Source organism: Centroberyx gerrardi, chromosome 15 (assembly GCF_048128805.1).
Source record: "Centroberyx gerrardi isolate f3 chromosome 15, fCenGer3.hap1.cur.20231027, whole genome shotgun sequence".
Classification (NCBI taxonomy): Eukaryota; Metazoa; Chordata; class Actinopteri; order Beryciformes; family Berycidae; genus Centroberyx; species Centroberyx gerrardi.
The window spans coordinates 233924-256771 of record NC_136011.1 but is presented as its reverse complement, the minus strand read 5'-3'; the positions used below and the strand labels follow the sequence as shown (position 1 = coordinate 256771).

The 22848-nt window shown below is 40.6% G+C and overlaps 1 protein-coding gene across 4 annotated transcripts in view; it reads left to right on the top strand.

Annotated features, from left to right (window-relative positions):
• Positions 1 to 21888, top strand: part of nvl (nuclear VCP like) — a 31937-nt gene extending 10049 nt beyond the window's left edge. For 2 of the 4 annotated variants that reach the window (XM_078288711.1, XM_078288709.1), the window contains exons 8-25: positions 1009 to 1117; positions 1682 to 1758; positions 1977 to 2111; positions 2474 to 2575; positions 3510 to 3602; positions 5039 to 5156; positions 5317 to 5461; positions 8535 to 8901; positions 12051 to 12272; positions 12921 to 13025; positions 13399 to 13461; positions 15331 to 15450; positions 15681 to 15780; positions 15927 to 16033; positions 16261 to 16337; positions 16639 to 16727; positions 16879 to 16976; positions 21113 to 21888. In XM_078288711.1, coding sequence (XP_078144837.1) covers positions 1009 to 1117; positions 1682 to 1758; positions 1977 to 2111; positions 2474 to 2575; positions 3510 to 3602; positions 5039 to 5156; positions 5317 to 5461; positions 8535 to 8901; positions 12051 to 12272; positions 12921 to 13025; positions 13399 to 13461; positions 15331 to 15450; positions 15681 to 15780; positions 15927 to 16033; positions 16261 to 16337; positions 16639 to 16727; positions 16879 to 16976; positions 21113 to 21157 — 2172 coding nt within the window. In that variant the 3' untranslated portion in view covers positions 21158 to 21888. The remainder of the gene's footprint in view (positions 1 to 1008; positions 1118 to 1681; positions 1759 to 1976; positions 2112 to 2473; positions 2576 to 3509; positions 3603 to 5038; positions 5157 to 5316; positions 5462 to 8534; positions 8902 to 12050; positions 12273 to 12920; positions 13026 to 13398; positions 13462 to 15330; positions 15451 to 15680; positions 15781 to 15926; positions 16034 to 16260; positions 16338 to 16638; positions 16728 to 16878; positions 16977 to 21112) is intronic. The other 2 variants (XM_078288710.1, XM_078288712.1) reach the window with 2 other exon arrangements.
• The last annotated feature ends 960 nt before the right edge of the window (positions 21889 to 22848 follow it).

Here is a 22848-nt window from a genome sequence, read left to right as displayed (position 1 = left end):
CTCCCAAATTGGCTTTGATAGAGCAACGTCAAAAACAACATAAAGGTTGACAAAGTTGAAATTCCATTTTACTTTATAAGAAGACAATAAAGCACTATTAACACAACAAAACAACCAAAGACAAAGTTGGAGCACAAGCCAAGTACACCTTAAAGAGCACCTAATAACCACACTGAAACGGCACCCTAACATATGAAAAGAGACGTGTGGCAAGATTGGACTCTAGATAGGTAGCGCTAACTCATAAATCTTAAGAAACATAACAATCAATGCTGGAAATGTTTTAATTCCAAACAGTGCTAATATAAGTAAAACTTTGAACTTGAAATAATCACAGTAACCAACACATGATGAATAAAAATAAAATGGTGTTTCAGTATAAAAAACAACCTGTGCTTTTGTTGCATAATTCAAGTGATGAGGCTAGCCGGCATAGTGACAGTTGCCTTTCAACTGGTCAATACATTTTTCTGAATTGATAGAGTATACCCCACAATATACAAACTATTACTCCTCTGATATATCATTGTTTACTGGTCGTCGTCATCATCACTTAATCTAGGAAACCTCCTCTCGTATTCAGTGCTGTACTGTGTCAGTGGCACATAGCAGCATGCCCAGCTGTGCCATACAGGGAATTATGGTCATTGTAGTCATAAGTACCACATATTCTGACCTAGATGTGTTCTAATATCTGTCTTCTGCAAAGTACAAATTTCAGTAAATCGAAACAACTGAAAACCGAACTTTGCATAATTCAAATAATTAAACTACAGAACTTTAATTAATAGAATGGGTGTGACTATTTAAATTAAAGGAATGGATGGTCATTTTTATGTGTACTGTTTGGCTAGCTTCCGTATAAACAGACTTGGGCTGTATTAAGTTGCTGAGGCAAGAGCGTTTGCAGCAAGGATCAAAGCAGTTGAGTTGTACATTATGTAATCAGGAGATTTTTATCAAGTACTTGCACAGTAATAATGTCTGTTTTGTTGTTGTCACCAACAGAAAGACATTTCAATGCTTGATCCTGAGAAAACTCGGAAAAAGCCGAAGAAGAGGACAGAGAACAAGAGTTCCAATGGAGACACTGAGTCTAGTACCCTGAACAAGAAAGGTAAAGCTCTGTCCACTCATTTGTCTACTCTTAAGGTGTACTACACTGTAAAACTGGTTCTCAACTTTTTGGGTCGTGACCCTTTTAAAACGAAGTGATGCCTTCTCGCAATTTCTGTCACAGCCGTGCATATGCAGAGTATTCAACCAAAGAATGATTTTTCCTTTTCAGGTTGTTTGATTTGATTATCAGAGGAGGCCTAGAGGCTGAAAATTGTTCAGTATTTTACAAGGAAAACAGCAAAAAATTAGAGAATAATCTGAATAAATAGACATAATAAATATATAGTAAATGTATAGTATAGTATGCGTGTAGTAGAAATGTTTTATCCTATCCCATAAGTCATTTCGTGACTTATCATGCGACCCCCTGGGGAGTCCCCGACCCCCAGTTTAGGAACCACTGTTATAAAACATGTCATATATATAGATGTCATACTGGGCATTATTCTAGCATACCACAGAGGAATGCAATCTTTATTGAGCTTGCAAGCACTACCTGCTCACCCTACCATGTGACATTCAGTTGTTTCAGTCAGTTTTATCTGTCTGCATTATTTCTCAGCAAAAACAAAGTCAACTGAACTGCAGTATTCCACATTGAAGTTTGAAGATGTGGGAGGCAGTGAAGCGACGTTGACGGTTAGCGCTTTACTCCTTACTACACGTATTATTATTTGTGTTATTATTTGGTACCAAAACCTTTTTTTTAATTAATATTAATTAATTGTATTCATGGCTAAGGAACGGGCTGTAAACAAGCCTTTAATTTAGCAGTGTATTGTCTATTGCATTATCTGTCTCTATTATAATTCCTACGTACTATTATTGGCTCTTAAACATATTGGACACCCTTGCAGGAGGTGTGTAAGCTGCTGATCCATATGCGCCACCCAGAGGTGTACCAGCAGCTTGGAGTGGTTCCTCCCAGAGGCTTCCTCCTACACGGACCTCCTGGCTGTGGCAAGACCCTGCTGGCTCAGGCCGTGGCTGGGGTGAGTAGGAAACCACAGCGTTATTGTTATTGGAAGTGACGAAACATGATTGAAAATACATGTTGATTGTGAACCACATACCTAATAATACACATTGGAATGTTGTTCTTATAAGTGAGCTTGTGATTTAGAGTTGTGTACTTTGGGTATAAGCACAACATATCGGGTCTTACGGACAGATTTTGTCAAGTCACTTTGGCTCTTTGCATTAAGAGTTGTGATGTCTTGCCGTCCTAGAAATATACACCGTTTATGATGTTCCACTTTTGTGGAACTCACCCTGTCTGCACTGATACAATCAAGACAAACCTCTGTGTATTTGGTGTACTTGGGGAATGAAGTGATTTCATTGTCTCTTTCAGGAGCTGGAGCTGCCCATGTTGAAGGTCTCTGCTCCAGAGCTGGTGTCTGGGGTGTCTGGGGAGTCCGAACAGAGGCTCAGAGAGCTATTCAACCACGCTGTGGTCAGTGTGTGTGTGTGTGTGTGTGTGTGTGTGTGTGTGTGTGTGTGTGTGTGTGTGTGTGTGTGTGTGTGTGTGTGTGTAAAAAAAAAAAAGAAAACTGTTGTTTTCCCACTCTTAACCTTAGCATTCTTGGCTTATGTCAGTTCCATCCAAGTCTTAACCGAACACAAGTTATTTACCTGTCCAAGTAGCTAGTAAAATGGACAGCCACTGTCAAAAGCTACCAGCATTTGGTTGGTGGCTAGCGTTAATTTCAAGCCTTGTTCCTCATGAATACAGACATTAACGCTGCATTTGCTGTGTCTGATGGCCAATGTAAGCCAGCTGATTGGGTGCATTCCTTTTCATACAGCTGGACAGTTCAATGATGAGCAGGGAGGAGTGGAGCGAAAAACCTTTGAAGCAGTCAAGAAAGAGAGCATGGCAGATCTGTTCGAGACACCTGTTGTCATTAATTATCAACAGTGGCTCAATACAGCCTAACTTGCAGTGCATAATCATTACATATAAAAACCACAAAGGAACATGATAGGTCATTTTCAGCACAAAAATTATGACTAGTGAGACAACTGCACATAATTTGTCCAAGGCATCAGGAGCCAAATTCAGGTCAATCAGTCAGTCAGTCAGTGCACTGGTTATAGGGGTTAAGTGTCTGATGACTATCAAATTGATTTGCAGTACTTGAGTAAAGAAGTGTAGATATGTGAACATTTAACAGTTATGAATTTTCTCACAACCTTACTGGAATTTTGCTTGAATATCCCTAACCCTAATTTGAGGGATGCCGATGCACATTTTCAAAGCGCTGTGCAATTACACACACCTCAACCGATGTGGGTACCTTGATTAAATCTTGCTCAACCTCTTGCAAAATAGGTACGCAAACTTCTGTGTTTTTGTGCACACAAAACTGGTTGGCTATTCTGCACAGCTTCCAAGTTTCTACAGTGCAAATCATCAGGAATACCGGAGACGGACGGTGACATCCTGGAGACGAGTTGGATTCCCAATAGTAGAGCCTGAGGCATGCCATTTTTTTTTATTGCAATATATAGGCATATGGCTGCATATGGTGATGAGCAACATGATGTGAGCACAGTCATGGCTGTAATTGTTTTGATTAAATTTGAAAGTGGCGGGAGAGGAAACAAGTTATTTTTATCAAAAAATATATGTATATATCCCAATTTCGCAATTCTCTCTGGATAACCGAAATAAATACTTCACTGATGTAATCAGGATTATTGTTGAGTAGCCTGATATCTGTTTAGAACTTGGATGAGATTGGTTGTGTTACCAACCACCATAACATAAACCAATCACATTCCAGTATGATGCATGGCTTTAACTACTAATGTAAACAATACAAGACGACAAACCGAAGCCTTACTTAGACCAGCTGAAAATGTCCTGGATTTTGCCTCAAAAAATTGGACCACCTCACTTTGATGAAAAACTATGATCTGAAATCAAGATCAGCACAAAGACTGTCAGGATATGTAGGCCCTATTTTTACAAGTTCATTGTGGTGGGGGGGGGGGGATCTTTTTACTATTGTAATGGTAGTTTAGCGTGTCAGGGAGAATACAAGCTATATGCTGTTTTATATGTCCTTTCAGATGAGCACCCACAATCATTTCCATACGTTGGTGCATGTCTTTGACTAAGTAGTTTAATAGTGTGATTGGCCGATCACCAGTTTGGAAATGATGCAGTTTGTTTGTTACTAGAGAGCCTGACTATTGTCGAGTTGTCAGCGGTAACACCAAATGGCGCTCTCTAACCTCGTATTGAGTGATGCTCACTCGCACGGTGTCAGTCTAGTTATGTGTGTAAGCTTTGTCACAGCAGTGCGTAGTCTATGTGAGGAAAAAAGTATTTTGCTTGTGAATGTTTTAGTTACAACTAGATTGAGCTAGCAAAGCAGATATGTGGAACAGGTGTGGAATGCTAATGAAACATTTTGGCAAATAGGCTACTATGTGATGATACAGAACCACAGCAAACTTACCAGAGTGTAGCAATATATTTGAGTGAATCTGTTCTTCTTGACAAAACATTAGGTGAATGATGTGGTTATCCTGATTAATGCAGTAGTGTAGTAATCTAAACTACAGCCACAGTTGATGCTACACACCTAGGTAGGTGCCACAGGACTGTATCTGTACTTTTTGTTTTTTTAGCACATAGGTAGACCAGCCCACCTAAGCAATTTTAAGATTGCATTGTAGACTGGAATCAAAACCCTGCTGTGTTTGTATATATGCCATGTGTGCCACTGCCAACACACGCTATTCTTGCAGCAATTGGGGGGGAAATTTTGCAAAGCTAGTACGTCACTGGGAGCTGATGGTGGAAAATGCCTGCAAAGTTCCATGCCAATAAACAAGGAAATAAGGTCACTCTAGTCAACATTGACTTTATTGGTGAACTGTGGCTCAACTGTTCATTACCTTGCAGACCAGTGCCCCATGCATCCTGTTCATAGATGAGATTGATGCCATCACCCCTAAGAGAGAGGTTGCCTCTAAAGACATGGAGAGGAGGATTGTTGCCCAGCTACTCACCTGCATGGATGGTAGGGATACGCCCCTGGTTGTGTAGTTCCAAACACTGTCACTCAACAAATCATTACAGGAAAGTTACATAATGTGAGTGCACCTTCACTGGAGGAACAACATTTATTTTATTTGTTAAATAAAATTACATTTTGTCCATTGTTCCTTGCTTCTCCCTAGACATGAACAGCCTGGCAGTGACAGCCCAAGTTCTGGTCATTGGTGCCACCAACAGGCCAGATTCCTTGGACCCAGCACTCCGCCGAGCTGGACGCTTTGACAGAGAGATCTGCCTGGGCATCCCTGATGAAGCGGCTCGTCTCAGGTTAGGGCCACATGATTTTGGCAAAAATAATAATTTCAATTATTTGGCCAAATATTGTGATCACAATTATTAATCAAGATTATTAGTAGGGATGCACTGATCTGGATTTTTGGAGCCGATACCGATTGCTGATATTGTGCCAGCCATATTGGCCGATACCCAGACGATTTTTTATTTCCCTGTGTGTGTGTGTGTGTGTGTGTGTGTGTGTGTGTGTGTGTGTGTGTGGCCGGTCTTGGAATAGTAATTTTGTTTTATTCCATTCTGTTAGATCGAACATAAACATTGATAAAGGTCCTGATTGTTGAACATCTTCGCGTTTTCTAAATTACCTATACAGTGATGGGGGAAAAAAAGAAGAAAAAAAAATTCTGTCATTAGCCTACTCACCCCGATGACCACATAACAACAATATGTCCACATAACATAGGCATATAGTTTAGAGCTCCAAAAATGACCATAAAGGCGCATTCACATCTACAGCGACAACTGTAAAGATAACTACAAACTATACTGTGTTGCTCACGCATTCACACTGCGACGATATCATCGGTGCCGAATATCAGAGAAAAAATGGAGCATGATTACTTTACTGATGTACTTTTATTTTACTCGTTCTCGAAAATAAATAACGACATAGCTGATCTGGCAGAATCACTAATGCTCTTTTACAGCGCTTTCATGAGATTATTGTGCTTTGTTTATATAAGAGCTAGTGGTAGTCACCAAGTGAAGCTGTTCATTTTCTTTACCAGTAGGTGACTCTGAACACCACATCTACTGTGGATCAAAGAGGCTAGTCTCCATGTTGAGAGAAACACCTGTAATGTCACTGTGGCTAAATAGGTTTTCAATAGGCTACTTGTTACCTTCCGGTCATAGCCATTAAAAAGATAGGATAATAACACATTTGCCCTCAGCAGATCAGGTTGGCCAAGACATAATGCTATTTTGTTAGTTAGCAAGATAACTAGCAAATACTCTAGTTAGCGAGTATATCCAAGTCAGTAAACACGCCTTACCGCTAATCCCAAGAACTCTTCCGATCCCGACCGGTATGTCACGTTTCTTTTCAACAATTTTAGAGGCGATGGTCTTTGTCAAATAGCGCTGGGTTCCTCTGGACTTCTGTAATCAGTTCCTCAGCAAGCAATGCCATCACTGCAGTGAACTACCGAATTCTCCCACCCCTTCCTTTGTAGAACGTTATTTTGATTGGTTGAAAATGTTTTATCGTTGTGACGACCACTCTCCTGGCTCTGTCTTGCAGGAGCCTGGTGGGTGGGGTCGTCAAGGCTGATTGAGTGCACCTGGGCCCGGTGTACTCCTTGGGCTTAAAAAGCCATCTGACCATCAGTTGCTCTCTCCCTCCTCACTTATGCACACCTTTTGTTCTGTTCTTTTGGTTTGATGTAGTTTGTGTTGTCTAGTTATTTTCCCTTAGTTTTAGTTAATAAATCGTTGTTTTAATTTTTACTTTGGCGTACGTCTCCCCTCACTGTTACTTCCTTGAGCCAGGTTGTAACATCGTTGTCTCTACATCCAAAAAAATCGCTCTGAGATGGAACCAACAAAATAGTTGTAGTTGTCGTTTTGGATGTTTTTATAGTTGTAGTGTCAACACTGACATTCTATTTACTTAGAATGATTTAAAACTTGTTATAGCGATCTTTATAGTTATTGTCTAGATGTAAATGGGCCTTAAAAGTGCAGCTTCTGCACCATAATCCAAGTCTTCCGAATCCAAACGATTGCACTCTGGGTCCAAAAGTCCAATATTTAAGTCATTATCTCCAAGATTTACCGCACTCATGGAGCTGTGGTCGCCCTACAGCGATCTGGTAGTCTGGCTGCCTCCACGTGCTCCAGGTAAGCTCGTACTTCCTAGTCGTAAATAGGCTAAAAGTGTCTCTAGCCCACAGAGGCTGCCGCCGGAGGTTACTTGCACCACTCCAAAAATTTGACTACATGTAGGGCGACGCAGGGACGCAAAAACAGTGATTGGCCCGCTTTGTATTGATTTTGTGTTGATGCCTGCCGATAGCGAAGACAATGGAGCAGATCGAAGAGAGACGAGCTGAGGAGGTCTGCAAATATATTTATTTATAGGACACTTCATCCCCAAATTATAAAGATTACCAAATGTCACTGAATTCATGGTGAGAAATATCCCAGAACATGAGCTTCAGAGAATGTAAACTCTACTGGATGCCACTGTATGTCCCCTCACAGCATTAGAATCTCTGCCCCAGTCTTTCCTGTGTGGAGTTTGTATGTTCTCCCTATGTTTGCAGTAGATAGTTGCAAAAGAGTTAGCGGCGAATTATATTGCAGGCTACCAATTTGACAAAATGAGTTAAATTTAATTGTAAAGCTTTTGCCTCCTTTGTTCAAGTGGATTCCATGATAGCAAAAGATATTCTCGGACATTAAGACCACCGACAATCTCTAAAATGCATCAGCTTTTCAAGCCATTCACTCATAACTAATCATAATGTTTTAGGTTTCTCATCTTTGAACAAATTAGCATGTTGTGCTTAGGTCCTGCCAATTGCCGCTTGCTGCTATATTTATTATATTTATTTTGAGAGTGCTCTACAAATTTGCCAGTTAGACCAGTAAAGTCTACCTAAATAGATAGCCTTATTTGTCAAATCAGATGTTTTCAGTTTTTCACCTATCACAAAGTGATGCATTCAATACAAATTTTTTTTTTTTTGCCCTCTGCTCTTTCTGTATTTTTTAACCATTCATCCTTTGAACCAAAGTTACTCTTAGAATGATTTTGTAATGGAATTAAAGACCCAATCATAGTTCAAATGTAATCAAAAGGAGAGTCCTATCAACAGAAACCCAAAACGCATTTGAAATTATTTTTCCATTCTCAAATTGGCCAACAGATCTTGACATAAAAACACCAGCAATATGCATTATATGTATTTTTAAAAAGAGGTTTGTTTACGTGGGTAGATATTGATTTAAAATTTCTTTGAGTGACTGCAGATACTGATTGTATTGACACTGTTACTATATTAACACTTAACATGAAACATACCATTATCTACTCTTACAGGATCTTGAAGACCCTATGTCGGAAGCTGAAGCTGCCCGAGGACTTTGACTACCAGCAGTTGGCCCGGCTCACCCCAGGCTATGTGGGCGCAGATCTTATGGCACTGTGCCGCGAAGCTGCCATGAGTGCAGTAAACAGGGTTCTACTAGAAATGCATGGACAGTTGCAGAGCCAAAGCCAATGCCCCTCAATGGACCTGTCAACAAGTGGGCCTCAGGACAAGGCTCCTCTGCCACAGGGACAGGTTAGAGAGGAGAGCTGCGATGTAGGACCCATCGATGGCCACCCCTCAGTCAACACAGAGAGCGAGGAGATGATGGAGCTCAAACGGTTACCTCAGGGAGATTCAGGGCGGCATACCCTGGAGGTAAGGTAGATTAATAGGTTGTAAAGGTCAAAAAATTTACCAGTGCAAAACTATTACTATGGGATGACCTTCGGTTCAGTCATAGCAATTTTACTAGTCATTTGGGAAAAATGTTTTTTAATTATGCAAATAAACTTACATTTGCATTTCTGTTTGTATGTACATATTGCGTACATGCAGACGGATATACATATGCTAAGAAATAGATGGAAAAAGGAGTCAGAATATACAAAATGGGGGATGATGAGTTTGATACTGGCATTGTGGTTTGTTCTATGCTGTATGTAGTGTGTTTTTTGTTAGTATGCGTTTTGCTAGAACAAGGATTCAGAGTGATTTGCGAAGGTGAGGTGAAAGATCAAGGTTGTCCATGTCGCCAAGGATGCATAAGCAGTGTTGTAACAGGTTGACAGAGGTTGACTTGTGGTTGTGGTACTTGTCCTAATCTACAGTGAGAGCGATGGGTCCAGTGGAATCCAACTGTTGATCATATGCAATTAAGTCTCTGCACTGCACTCATGTTAACTTTCTGAGTATTGAGCAGTGCTATAAATTTCCAATTAAAAAGTATGAAGTTACTGTTTACAAATACTGTTGGTTACACATGCGAGTTTGGTGTAAACTGGAATTTTACTGCAATGAATCTCAGAGCATACTGATTCAAGATGACTTCACGATCGAAGTCCATCCGAGGCCATCCAAATACTCAAAACGAGCAGAACCATGAAACCCCTATGGAAAGTGTGGACGAGTTGCTATTCACCATGATTGAATCAGAGATGGAAAAACGCTTGTTCATTGAAACACAATTTCCGAATCTCCAGAGTAGACTCGACACCATTCCAGCAGAACTAACTGGTTGCACGAACTAGGGATGTTCCTAACGACTAATTTCCCCATCGATTAAACGAAAATTTAAATTTAGACTAGTCGACTAGTCTAAAAGTAAGAAAACACTCAGAAAACAGTCAAAATTGAGCACAATTTAATCTATAAGGTTAAAACGTTGTCCGAAAAAATATTGTGTGTATTTCAGAGCCATTTGAAACCGTTAATCACATTCTTCAATAACTGTGGCACTTTGCGCCGTGCATTATGAACATTGCACATTACAAAACATGACAACTCACTAAATTTAAGTTAAGTTAGGTGAGCTCAAAGACCGGAGTCGAAGAGACAATTTCTGCGTCTACAACATACCTGAGGGAGTTGAAACATCCAGCTCCTTATCCTACATCTCTTCTTCCCTGCCAGTACGGTTCCCATGCTTGGCTAGGGAGAAGATTGAAATTGAGCAAGTGAGCAAGTCTCTGAAAACGGGCTACAGAGCATTCCTTATCTACCCGGCCAAATTCAAGCTTATCCTGGCTCTGAACATCATATCTTTGAGGCCCTGCAGGAGGCTGAGGAGATCGGATTTGTGGACTGGATCTGTACCACTTGTCTCCTTTAGCTTTGTCTACTGAAGTTTGGACTATTGCACTATTGTAGGATGGGACGACTAGAACTTTTTCGATGGTATAAGCTGCACTGAATCACACTCATTATGATTAATGCATTGAGCGTTAGTTTGCGGACGTGGTAGCAGTGGGGTTCTGTTATTAGTAACTGGTTGTTTTTGGAAGTGCTGGCATGGTGGATATGTTTGCCAACTTTCTCAGTGTCATGTCGTCTGATGTAGGTTTGTTAGGATAGTTGGAGTCCTTCCCCCTGTTTTTTGGGGATTTGTGGGTTTTTAAGGGTATGTGTGGTGTGGTGACCAGGCTTAAAGGGTGGTTAGATCTCCTTTTTGTAGGTGTTTTTATTTTATTATATGGTGTCTACAGATGGTTTTATATACTCTCTTCATTACTACTAATGACGAAATTTCAAATAGTATCCTATGACAGCATTGCATGTTATTAGCTGGAATGTAAATGGGCAAATTAAATGAGACTATCAACGTAGGCACCATATTGACATTGCGTTTATCCAAGTCTCTCTCCCCCCCCCCCCCCGGACCCGTCTATGCGCCTCCCATTGCACACGCGGGCGTGAGGGGATTTTTTTTTTCCTCCCATGCCAAGAAGACAGCCAGCTGAATTCCCGAAAATAACAGTTAACGTTACTCGGAATACAGCAGGGTTTCCGAGATTAGCACGCTGTCTAGCTGCTAGTCAGTGTTACGTTAATATTACCTTTTTAACTCTTAATTTTGAAAAATATTTTCAAAGAAGGAAAAGGACTCGTCCTGAGGAGGAGCAGGGACAGTCTGGACCAGAGGAGCTGCTGAGCAGTAAAACAGAGTAGATAATGTGACAATGTCAAAGGCTAGTAATTTAATGATGTAAAGATACAGGTGAAACTGACAGCACAGAGAGATGTAGCAGGGCAGAGGGTCATTTCTATTCTTCTGTACTTTTGTAGACAGGACAAAAGCAAGCAACAAACACAACTGTGATATGGCATAGATCTCAGGAAGGGTATAAAACAATTTCTTATGCATTGGGAGTTCATCAATACATAGAGCACATGTATAAGCAGTATGCTGTAAGCTTTGTTTGTTTATCAGCTGCCTTCATCTCTACTGAGAAAACAATAACATTAGCAAAGGAGCCAGACATGTGAGATTACATTCAAATAAGATGATTATGATGATAAATCACGAGTAGTGGTCATGCTTTGTTTTAAACAATGAGTTTTTGTTTATGTATAGAGATGCATGCTGATATAAAGCGGGTGTTGCAGCTAGTAAGTACAGTGAGGGAAGGTGGATTTAATGCTTCCTCTATCACTTAATCATTTTAAAACACTCAGGGCTGGTTTTGCGGACAGAGATTAAGCCTAGTCATAGACTAAGGACTTTTTCAATAGATATCTCCATTGAATTTTGTGTTCAGTCTAGGACTAGGCTTAATCCCTGTCCGCGAAACCAGCCCTTAAACATGCTTGTGATTTCATCTAGACCGTCATGTAACTGGATAAAGCCACTTGGTTGTGTTTTAAGATGTTACCCCAGGCTTGTCTTCCTGTTTTGACTTTCACAGTGTATGAAGCCTCTCTTAAGTGCCACCTGGAAATACCTGGGTGGCAGGCATTTGCAAACATATGTATTAGGATTGCTACCCTGCTATCTTGTGTTGTCCTGATCAGGTCTCTGCTCTGTCCAGCAGGGGGAGCTGTGGCGCCTGTTGCAGCTGCTTAAGAACACTGAATCACTGTCGGAGGAAGAGCTGGCTGGTCTGTCCATCCTTATGTCCGACTTTCAGGCCTCCCTGGCCAGCGTCCAGCCCTCAGCCAAGCGGGAGGGCTTCGCCACCACACCTGATGTCACCTGGGAGGATGTGGGAGCTCTGCAGGACATCCGAGAGGAGCTGACCATGGCCATATTGGTAGCATCAAGCTTCTGAACACTTTAAGTCCATGATCCAAATTAAAATCTAGCCTCACCCTGGGCACTAGGCCCATTAAAGTGTACTTGAACTTTGGTCATACAGATTCCAACTAAAAGCATTTTATGGTCCCTACTCATAGTTTAATAAACACTGTAGTCAGACATTGTCCTAAAGTCAAGATAGTAGTTACCCTTTACAGCAGCAATATATTAAATCAGAAGACGGGTAGATTGTTTATTCCTATTGGCACGTAACACAGTTGTGCTACCCCAGACTGTTAGCTGCCTGATTCTACACCTATGGGGTACAAAACTCATATCACCTACTTGACCACCTTTTCAAGTGTTGTACATTTTAGCAGAGTCAATACAGGATAGGACGTTAATTTGTTGTTATGCCTCATTTAACTGGGCAGCTGTTATTTTCCTACCACATACCGTTGTCAATACCACATTATGTTAAGATAAAGGGACTTGATGCTTTCAAGTGGAGTGGTGGCCCATGCCCTGCTCTGAGCTGGCCCACATTTGGACTGGTTCATCGCAGGTCACACTCTGCTGACTCAAAGAATGAATACTGTCATTGTACTGCAGAGCAGAATAAGATCTGTGTGTGTGTGTGTGTGTTTGTGTTTGTGTTTTTCAGGCCCCAGTGCGTTCTCCAGAGCAGTTCAGTTCCCTGGGGCTCAGTGCTCCATCAGGAGTGCTGCTGGCTGGACCTCCAGGCTGTGGGAAGACGCTGCTGGCAAAGGTACCCCTACCTCACAAATGTGCAGTTGTTACCTGAATGCCAGTATCATGATTGTTTGTTTTTAACAACTCTAGTCTGATGTGTTAATTTATGTAATATATATCAGTTTACCATGTCATAGTTTTACAATAAAACCAGTCCTTAACTAGCAATGTGTGATTTGGACACTTATCGTCAAATGTATATCTGCCTAATATCTACTCTGATTTCATATGTCTATATGATATATGGCCATTCTTTCACAATATGATAATTTTAAACTGTAACACAGCCAGGTGTCAAGTAGCTGTCAACGAGAAGAGAAAGAAAAAGAACGAGAGAGAACATGTAGCTGCTCAGTGACAGTTTTGCACTGTGTTGTATGTCATGGCAGGCAGTGGCCAATGAGTCAGGCCTGAACTTCATCTCTGTCAAGGGTCCAGAGCTGCTCAACATGGTGAGTCACTGAGCTCCATGCAGTTGTGCTCATGTTTAGGAACTTGTTCATCTTGTTGTAGTGGAGGTTGCCTGGACACTGCTGTTCAGTTGGACCACAGTACTGCCGCACACTGATTTATTCCAATAGTGAAGTGAAAATGGTGAATAAAATGCAACAAACGGGCCACCTTATTATCCTATCCCAAGTCCTTCTACTTTGATTTCCCACCAGTAAATTGTTTATTTTGAGCAGGGTTAGGGTTAGAGGTGTGCCACCTCTGTATGTCCATATGTACATCTTTGAGAAGCAAATTTGGCTTGTTCTTCTCCTGAAACTAGAACGCTCAGATGTCTATCATGTTTTATTGAAAACTAAACAGAATCACTCTCAGTGGATGTAAAGACCCAGGGCCTCACTTATAAAACCTTGTGTGCACACTAAACTGGCATGAAAACTGCATGTGCCACTCTTCACACAGATTGTTGGATTTATAAAAGCAAACTTGTGAGACTGTGCATACCACTACAGAAACTTAGACCTGTGCATGCTCACATTTTGGAGACGGTGGGAAATTTTGACTACAATGGCAAAGTAGTGAAATAAAACAAAAATATCTTTACACTCAGTTAATTTCTAGTCCTACTCCACAGAAAGCCCTCTAATAATAATATTGTGTGTCATAAAAACGTCTAAAAACCTCCTTGACAATGTCAAGGGGTACATTCCATTTGGCCAAAATGCGTCTTATCCTCCATCCTCGCGGCCTCGACTCCTCGCTGACTCAACATCCGATGACAGCTGCCATCATTAAGGATGGTTAGAAGATGCATGAAGGATCCTTCATATCTCCTCGCCTCTGTCCTCCAATGAGGCATGGCCGGAGGATACACAGGTTTATCCTCAATGCGGAAACAATTTGTGAAGATAATTCACATGCCTATATAGGCTAAGCTCCATACTGTCAGAAATGTGTAGACAAAACGTCTCTCATCCATCATCCTATGGAGGTGAAGGGGATACTATGCATGAGGAGCCTCAAACGCCACACTTCAAACGTCACTTCAAATTATAGGCAAATTTGAGTGACGGAAATTTCTCTATTCCGTTTTGCTCCAGCTTTGCCATTTTCACCCACAGAGAATGGAATTACAAGCACATTTACATGCACATCAATATTCATTGAAGGAATAGTTCACCCAAAAATGAAAATTCAGTCATTATCTACTCACCTCCATGCCAGTAGAAAATCAGGTAAAGTTTGTTAGATACAACAGTCCTGGAGATCTCCGAAGTACATTGCAACTCCAGGGATCTCCGGGACTGTTGTATGGACTAACAAACTTTACCCGATTTTCTACTGGCATGGGGGTGAGTAGATAATGACTGAATTTTCATTTTTGGGTGAACTATTCCTTTAAGGGCATTTCATTAACCATCTATGGTTAATTGTGGGAGTTAAGGGGGCAGAGTATGAGGCGTGTGCACTGCGTACTGCGTATTTCAAGATTTTGGGGATTGACACAGGGGAAATTGCGTGCCGGTATGCATACACACAGCTTATTTTTGTCCATACATAATTTTCCTCTTTTGTCCATACATAACTTTTTAGTGTGGAATCTACGCATAGTTTTATAAATGAGGCTCCTGCAGCCTATCGCACATGTTCTGAAAACATTCCTTAGTCTATAAGTTTTATAAATCTGTTCCTCATTATTTTATGCCAAGTTGTATTGTGCCTTTCATATTCCTGTGCTGTATAAATACATTAAACACTTGGACCAATAAGCTGTCGGTCCTGCTGCCCTTCTTCACCATAACTTAAGCTTCATACACAAGGATGGTGTAGGAAGTTCCTGGTTGAACTTATGTGTTTCTACCATTCACCAGTATGTGGGAGAGAGTGAGCGGGCTGTGAGGCAGGTATTCCAGAGGGGACGCAACTCGGCTCCTTGCGTCATTTTTTTTGATGAGATTGACGCCTTGTGCCCACGTCGGTCAGGCAATGAGGTAAGCAAGAGGATTGTATGACTATGACAAATACAATGGCGCAGAGGTCATGAGAAGATAATCATGTTCACACTTTTAATCTTCTAATATTGTTTTTCAAGCCCAGAATACAACACTTTTGATTTGATCATGAGGTACTACATGTACTGGTATTTAATTTCCACCATTATATGCTGTTTTTGTGGTGTCCTGATCATATCTTTATACTAACATGGTCTCTGTGTCTTCAGTCAGGTGCCAGTGTGCGGGTGGTTAACCAGCTGCTGACGGAGATGGATGGCCTGGAGACCCGCCGGCAAGTCTTCATCATGGCTGCCACCAACAGACCAGGTAAGCTAAACTAGAGCTTGACTAGGCTGCAATAAAGGCTGCAAGTTGATCAGTGTGCTCCAGTTTCTCTCCTTTCTCATCCCCAAACACATTTTGTTTTGTTTTTATAAACGATAAACCATTGCCACCTTCTTGTCTCTTCCCAGATATCATAGACCCTGCGATACTGAGGCCTGGCCGTCTGGATAAAACCCTGTATGTGGGCCTGCCACCTTCAGCAGACCGCCATGCCATCTTGCTCACCATCACCAAGGTAATGGTTAAACCAGGGTAACCAAGGGTCCTCAAATACACTCTTGCATCCAAACTGAAGAAGTTCAACTACCCCTGTTGTAATTAAGAAGAATGTTGTAAATGGAATGGAGGGGATATCATGTACTTAGAGCTAAAAGCTTTTTCTCTGAGCTGGCACAGAACCCCTGCTCCCAGTATTGACTAGTGTTATAGTACGACAGATACTTAAAAGTTCATATGTTGTAGGGGGGCACCATACCTCGTCTGGAGCAGGGTGTAAGCCTTGAAGAGATTGCCCACGACGAGCGCTGTGACTGCTTCACGTAAGTCTCAGCTGGAGACACCTGCTGTCCTCTCATACTATATTACATATATTCATATTGCTGTTTCCCCTAATGTTATTTTGTAGCAGTGGTGGTAATTTTATTTGTTTCCTGTGCCATCCCTCCAACCTTATGTCAGTGTTAACTTTGGCTTTGTTTGTAGTGCAAAAACTGTTCTTTTTTTAAGACTTAATCATTAAGAAAAAGAAAAAAAACACTGGCTCAAACGCTTCATACACAACAGGAAAAAAAATCGGATCAAAATTATGTCTAATTTTTTTTTTTTTTCTTGTTTATACAGTGGAGCTGACCTGTCTGCTTTAGTAAGGGAAGCATCTGTTAATGCCCTGAGGGCCTATCTGATGTCCCAACATTCCCCATCTTATTCAGGTAACTTGCTTCCTACTTCTACTATTCTACTAGACTACTATTTGGCATTTCCAAGTGTGAACTCTAAACTACAACAGGGAAGAAAAAGTTGGACAAGCAGGCCTCAGTCTTATCATCAGTTGAGATTGTTCTGTTCATTGGCTACATACAGGTCACTCATTCTCCACTGGTCCTGTAGCTGACATCAGGGTTAGCAAACAAAACTTTGAGGATGCCTTTAAGAAAGTACGGCCTTCTGTGTCCAAAAAGGTAAGATAATGAACAAATGGTACAATGATTCTTTTTTCTCCATGCAAAAAATACTTCAAACTGAAGAATTACAATTTTTGTTAGGATTGGACAATTGGAACACAATTGTTTTTGTTTGGATTCTTCTTCATCATCTCTGTTAAAAGTATCTGGAGACCGTATGACCCACAGCAACCCAACTTGGCAGATAGGTTTGAAATCTCAACCACTACTCGGGCAACAAACATTACATTTTTTTCCATAGATTCCTTGGATCAAGCCAAATCAAGTGCACATGGCAGACCGCAATTTTCTGAAAAAGCTGTTTTTGCCAACACGTCCTAAACCATTGATCCAGTCATCCCCCAATTTGTCATGCAGCATCTCTGGACTCACATGGCAAAAAGTTCCAAACTGCCATAGGCAGCCAAACTATCTATGCACCTATTTAGCAAATGAACATAACTTGTGAATGCAAAGTCCAATACCCATGAAACTTGACCCACCTCATCAACAGGTGACTATGCTTTGGCTTGAAAATTTCAGGAAATTTGGCCCATAAAGGGCACCACAGCAGACAAATGCCAATAACTCTTAAACCGTTTGCCTGACGTTCAAATTTGAAATGATTTGTCTTTGACAAAGATTTTAAACCTGCAATAAGCGATTTCAGACCCTGTAACCAATCCTGAAACTAACGTGTGCTACGTGGAGATTTCCGTGAGACATAATGATATAAACAAATAGCCACACACATGGGCCAGCTGTGTTGACGTTTTCACCTCTTTCCTAAATCGTGTTGTCAAAGTCGGCCTGAGAAAAGGCGAATCGATAAAGCGAGCGAGTAAACGTTTTCAACTAGTAAACTTGCTACCTACTCTTCACTTGTCATTGTGGTAAACAGAAATATCAGTATTAAAGGTCCCATATCATGTAAAACAGGTTTTCCCTTGCCTCTTTGATTATAAAGGAGTTGGATGTGCTATCTAAACATTAGACCCTTTGACACATGCAGCCTGTTCCATAAATGTGACGGCATGCCGTCATGTGTGAACAGCAGCCGGTGTGGAAATGCCAGTATATCAGTTCTGCTCATTTCCCAGCTCAAGACGTTGTAACATTACTAGTAATGTTCTGTATCCACTGTATGTGTGAACGATGCCAGAACATTGACCATTTTATTAATCCATCATCCTGTCTGGAATAATTTCACCTTCCTATTCCTCAGAGCTGAGAAAGCTCCAACACGTGTATCGCACATATCGGATCATAATTAGACCTATCGTGTGTGATCAATCAACAGGCTATTATTATTATATTATTATTAACTAGTCTGTTTTTTTTTCTGGCAAAATGCATGAAATAATGAAATAAAGTTTATTACTGAATTGAACAGCGATCCGTGTTTTACAACATTTTATGTTAGGACTGTAGGAGAGGAATACAAACCACCATACAAAAGGCTGGAGCTTTACCTTTTTTGAGGAAAATGTGGAATTGGACAGACGGTGAAATAAGAGAGATCCTCGGAGTCTGGGCGGACGGAGAGATTAACCCGCTGTGTTTTAAACTGCAGAGACTCCGGCGGTTAAACGTAATGACAACAGTGGAATATAACGGTATTGCTGGTGCTGTGTGAATGGCAGCATTATGTTAAAAAGGTGGAACGGCATGTCTTGTGTGAACAACACAAACTGCTATCATTACCAGCAAACTCAATCTGCCACTTTTACGGGTTTCATGTGTGAAAGGGGATATTGTGAAAGTATCAAAACGTCGCCAACTAAATCCACACAATCCATATTAGAAAGCAGAGCTTCTAAACAAGCCGTTTGGACTACCGTAACTTTGTGGCGTCACAAAGGTACGGTCATTATCATCTTTGTAAGAAATAGTAGACTAACAAAGTGTTTTTCATTGTTTATTATCAGAGTTTTCCCTGCCTCTCGCTGTTTGCAGCTGCCATGGTCTGTGGTGTCTCACGTTTCACTCTTGAAACGGTTAGCCAGAGGGGTCGTTAATATTAATGAACCTTAAAGGCACAGCAACAGAAACAGCCTGTTCTTGGCAAGGTTCACAGAGATGCTGGAAAATGAACGTGTAAAAATGGATTGAGTGTGTTTTTGGTACACGACACCACACAAACAGCTTTTAATGGACCTCAAGACATAAAACACTGGAAAGTGTAGAATACGGGACCTTTAAAATTGGCTATTGGCAGCCTGAGTACAAAATATATTGGCATCTGTAACAAAATCCATATCGGACATTCCCTTACCAAATATATAGATTTGAAATGTATTGGAAGAAACAAACCGCATCCAGTATATCAGTAGTGGCTTTATTTATTTGCACATTATTATTCCCCAGGAACAGCACTCCTGTGTAGATGTGTGATGTTGCAGCTGATTATTAAAGGAATAGTTCACCCAAAAATGAAAATTCAGTCATTATCTACTCACCCCCATGTCAGTAGAAAATCAGGTAAAGTTTGTTAGTCCATACAACAGTCCCGAAGATCCCCGGAAGAAGTACATCGCATCTTTCTCCAAAACAACTGAAGTTACTGGTGACCTGTTTTCAGACTTCACTTCAAAAAATAACAGTGTCTTGAAAAGACCGACATTTACACCATTATTTAGCTGAAATCACCACTCCAGCTGTTGTTTTACGTCACGTTTGTGCGCACCTCGGTTGCAATAGGTAAGACTAGCACAAACAAGACTTCCGTTTTGGCCGTTTAGCCTTCAAAATAAAAGCTAAGGTCCCCACGGGTTCTTGAAATCCTTGAAAGTTTGTGAATTTGAGAAAAAAAATCAAGGCCTTGAAAGTTCTTGAAAATAGACATAAATAGACATGGGTCATTGAAAGTGCTTGAATTTATATATTTGTGTTAGAGAAGGCCAAGAGACCACATAGTCTGCCATCACTGTAACACAGCACAGTTGAGAAGTGTTCACACATTCAAGCCTCTCTCTTTTTAATTGTCTGTGAGCTTCTGTAAAGCCTGCTAGTTCTCATTATAAAAATTCTCAATGTTGTAACAGTAATTACCCTTGATCCATGTCTCAAACTATGCCGTGTTGGGTCCTTGAATTTGAGGGAATTGGGCCTGGAAAGTCCTTGAAAAGTCCTTGAATTTGATGTTTAAGAAGGTGTGGGAACCCTGAAAAGCGTGATATTTTAAATTGGGTATAAATACTGTTTTAAACCAATTACATCGTCAAATTCAATAAGTGAGCATCCATATGTTTGATGTCATAATAATAATGAAAGATGCCATAAAAGGTGCCATTTTTTACTTAAATGCTGCATGCATTACACTGTGCAGAATACATACAGAACATACACTAAAGTGGACATCAAACATTAATATGGGTGCTCACTTATTGAATTTGGTTGTATGAACTACAATATTGCGCTTTTATTTTGAAGGCCAGCCGGAAGTCTTGTTTCTGGTAATTCGAGCTAGTCTTACCTATCGAGGCCGGGGTGGGTGCACACAAACGTGACATATTTTGAAAACAACAGCTTTTGTTATTTTCTGTTATTTTTTGAACTCCTGAAAGACAGGTCACCAGCAACTTCAGTTGTTTTGGAGAACGCTGCAATGTACTTCTTCCGGGGATCTCCGGGACTGTTTTATGGACTAACAAACTTTACCCGATTTTTCTACCGGCATAGGGGTGAGTAGATAATGACTGAATTTCAATTTTTGTGTGAACTATTCCTTTAAGGCCCAGGACACTACTTCTCACTGTGAAGAGACCATTGTGCTTTACTGTCTGTCAGCTCACCCTATCAAGTTGCCAGGAAAACCAGCCTTTCTTGTCCCACTGTAAACATGGCAACATTAAACATTAGGCTGGTGTCCTTGGAATTCCTACACAGTCAGATTGGCAATAGCAAGAAATTAGCTGTTAACTTTAAAATAATTATTTGTCCATAATGATAAATGTGAGCGATAAATATTAGCTGTCAATGTTCATAGATGGACTGTGTTAGTTCTGCCGTTCCTCACCTGCCACAATAAGTTAGCGATGTTTGTTGTGGGAAATTACCTGGTCGGTGAATAATGGATCCTGGGGCTGGATTTAACTAGAACAAGCATGATTTGATTCTACACTAATTGTCTGTGCCCACTGTCCCCTCTATAGGATCAGAGGATGTACGAACAGTTGAAAGAGTCTCTAACAAGATAAAAGTGATCAGTGACCAGAGGATAACTGCCAGAGCCATCACCACCAAAAGGAGTTCAACTTTGTACATAATGACTTTACAACAGCCTTTGGTCTACAGTATTAAAGTAGTGAATAATCATTTTGTATGTACACACATTTTATTGTGGTTGTTCAGAATCGAAATGATACATGCTGTTGAAATAAAAATGTTTAGTTTCTTGTTCATAAGATGTACTTAGAAACGTGTCTTATTGTTTTAAGACAAGGGCCTGTAGTTGCTTTCAGTCTAAGGATTTGGTTCGTATCAAATGTACCAATCTGCTCGTTATCAGGAACTAAGGCGGTGTCAAACTTCCCAAGTTCACCTCACCCTGCACTCCACTGTTTGCCTTTACATACACTTTGGATAGATGTACTGTACTGATGTACAGAATTCAAATAAGAATTGCCTAATTTCTTTTAAAGGAGTAGCTTGACATTTTGAATTTTAATCTTATTTTCTTAATCAGACCCTTGTCAGATTGTGGGAATAAAAAAATATTTTTGTGCTTCACTTTCCATACAATGGCTTGTTAGCATTGTTAACATCCCCCATCAACCAAGGGGCACTGGTAGCCAAGTCAAGTAATCCATCACAATAACAAACAAGTCATATAATTCGTTTTTAATAAAGCCTTATTTGGTGCAGGAAAATGAAGCATTACATAATAAAGGAACTGTGGAAACTTAATCTCAAATTGCTGACGAGTCTATACAGACAGCAGGTGTGGTTTGACCAGACTTTTATAAAGTTGGATTACACATGCACATAAAATCTGATTTTGACTATATGTGACAGATATATTTTTTGTCCTAGCAGATTGAATCGGATGTTTCCAGTATTAGATATGTATGCATTTTAAACCTGATACGCATCTGATATTGGGTTCTGAAGAAAGTTGTAAGTAACTGACCCAACATATACTGTACACAGCAGTATTCACCATCAGGCAATGTGATGGCAGGCAAGACCGACATTCTAGCCATGTTGAGTACACCTAGACAAATGTATTGAGTGATACAACTTTATTGGAAGATGGAAGCTGTAATTACTGATTAATTAGTAATTAATCAGATTAGACTATCTGGTGACTGACAGGAGTGGAGTAATAAATTATCATGAATGGCCTTGGCAATAAGATTTTTGATGTAGGTAGTCTAGAGGTTGGGGAAGCAGGCTTATGCCCAGAAGGTCACCAGTTCAAATCTGAGAAAATGTGGGTGGGAAAAGTGAAGGAGCAACTTTCCCCTCCCTCAGCAACTACTGCTGATGTGTCCTTGAGGAAGGAACCCAAGCTGCTCAGTGGCTGACACTGGTTAACTACTGGTGTGTAAGGTAGCTCCGAGTGTGAATATGTGGAACTGTATCACTGTGAAGCAGTGTTGCTGGAAAATAGCTGTGTACTCAGTTGATTTTCCCTGGACAAGTAAAGTTTTTTTTTGTTTTTAATAATCTTCCACGTCTACTCTGATATGGAACTCATTATTGTTTAGGCATGCTGAATACCTATTCAGCCTAATAGGTCAGTCTACCAGTTCTAATAGTGATTAAGAAAACAAATTGCACACCAAACCAGGAGAACAGCCAACAGTTGGCCTTTGTAATCAGACCAGAGTAGAATGATTGAGTTCCTCTCCAAAATGCTCATCTAGGTCACTGAACATAGGTTTGG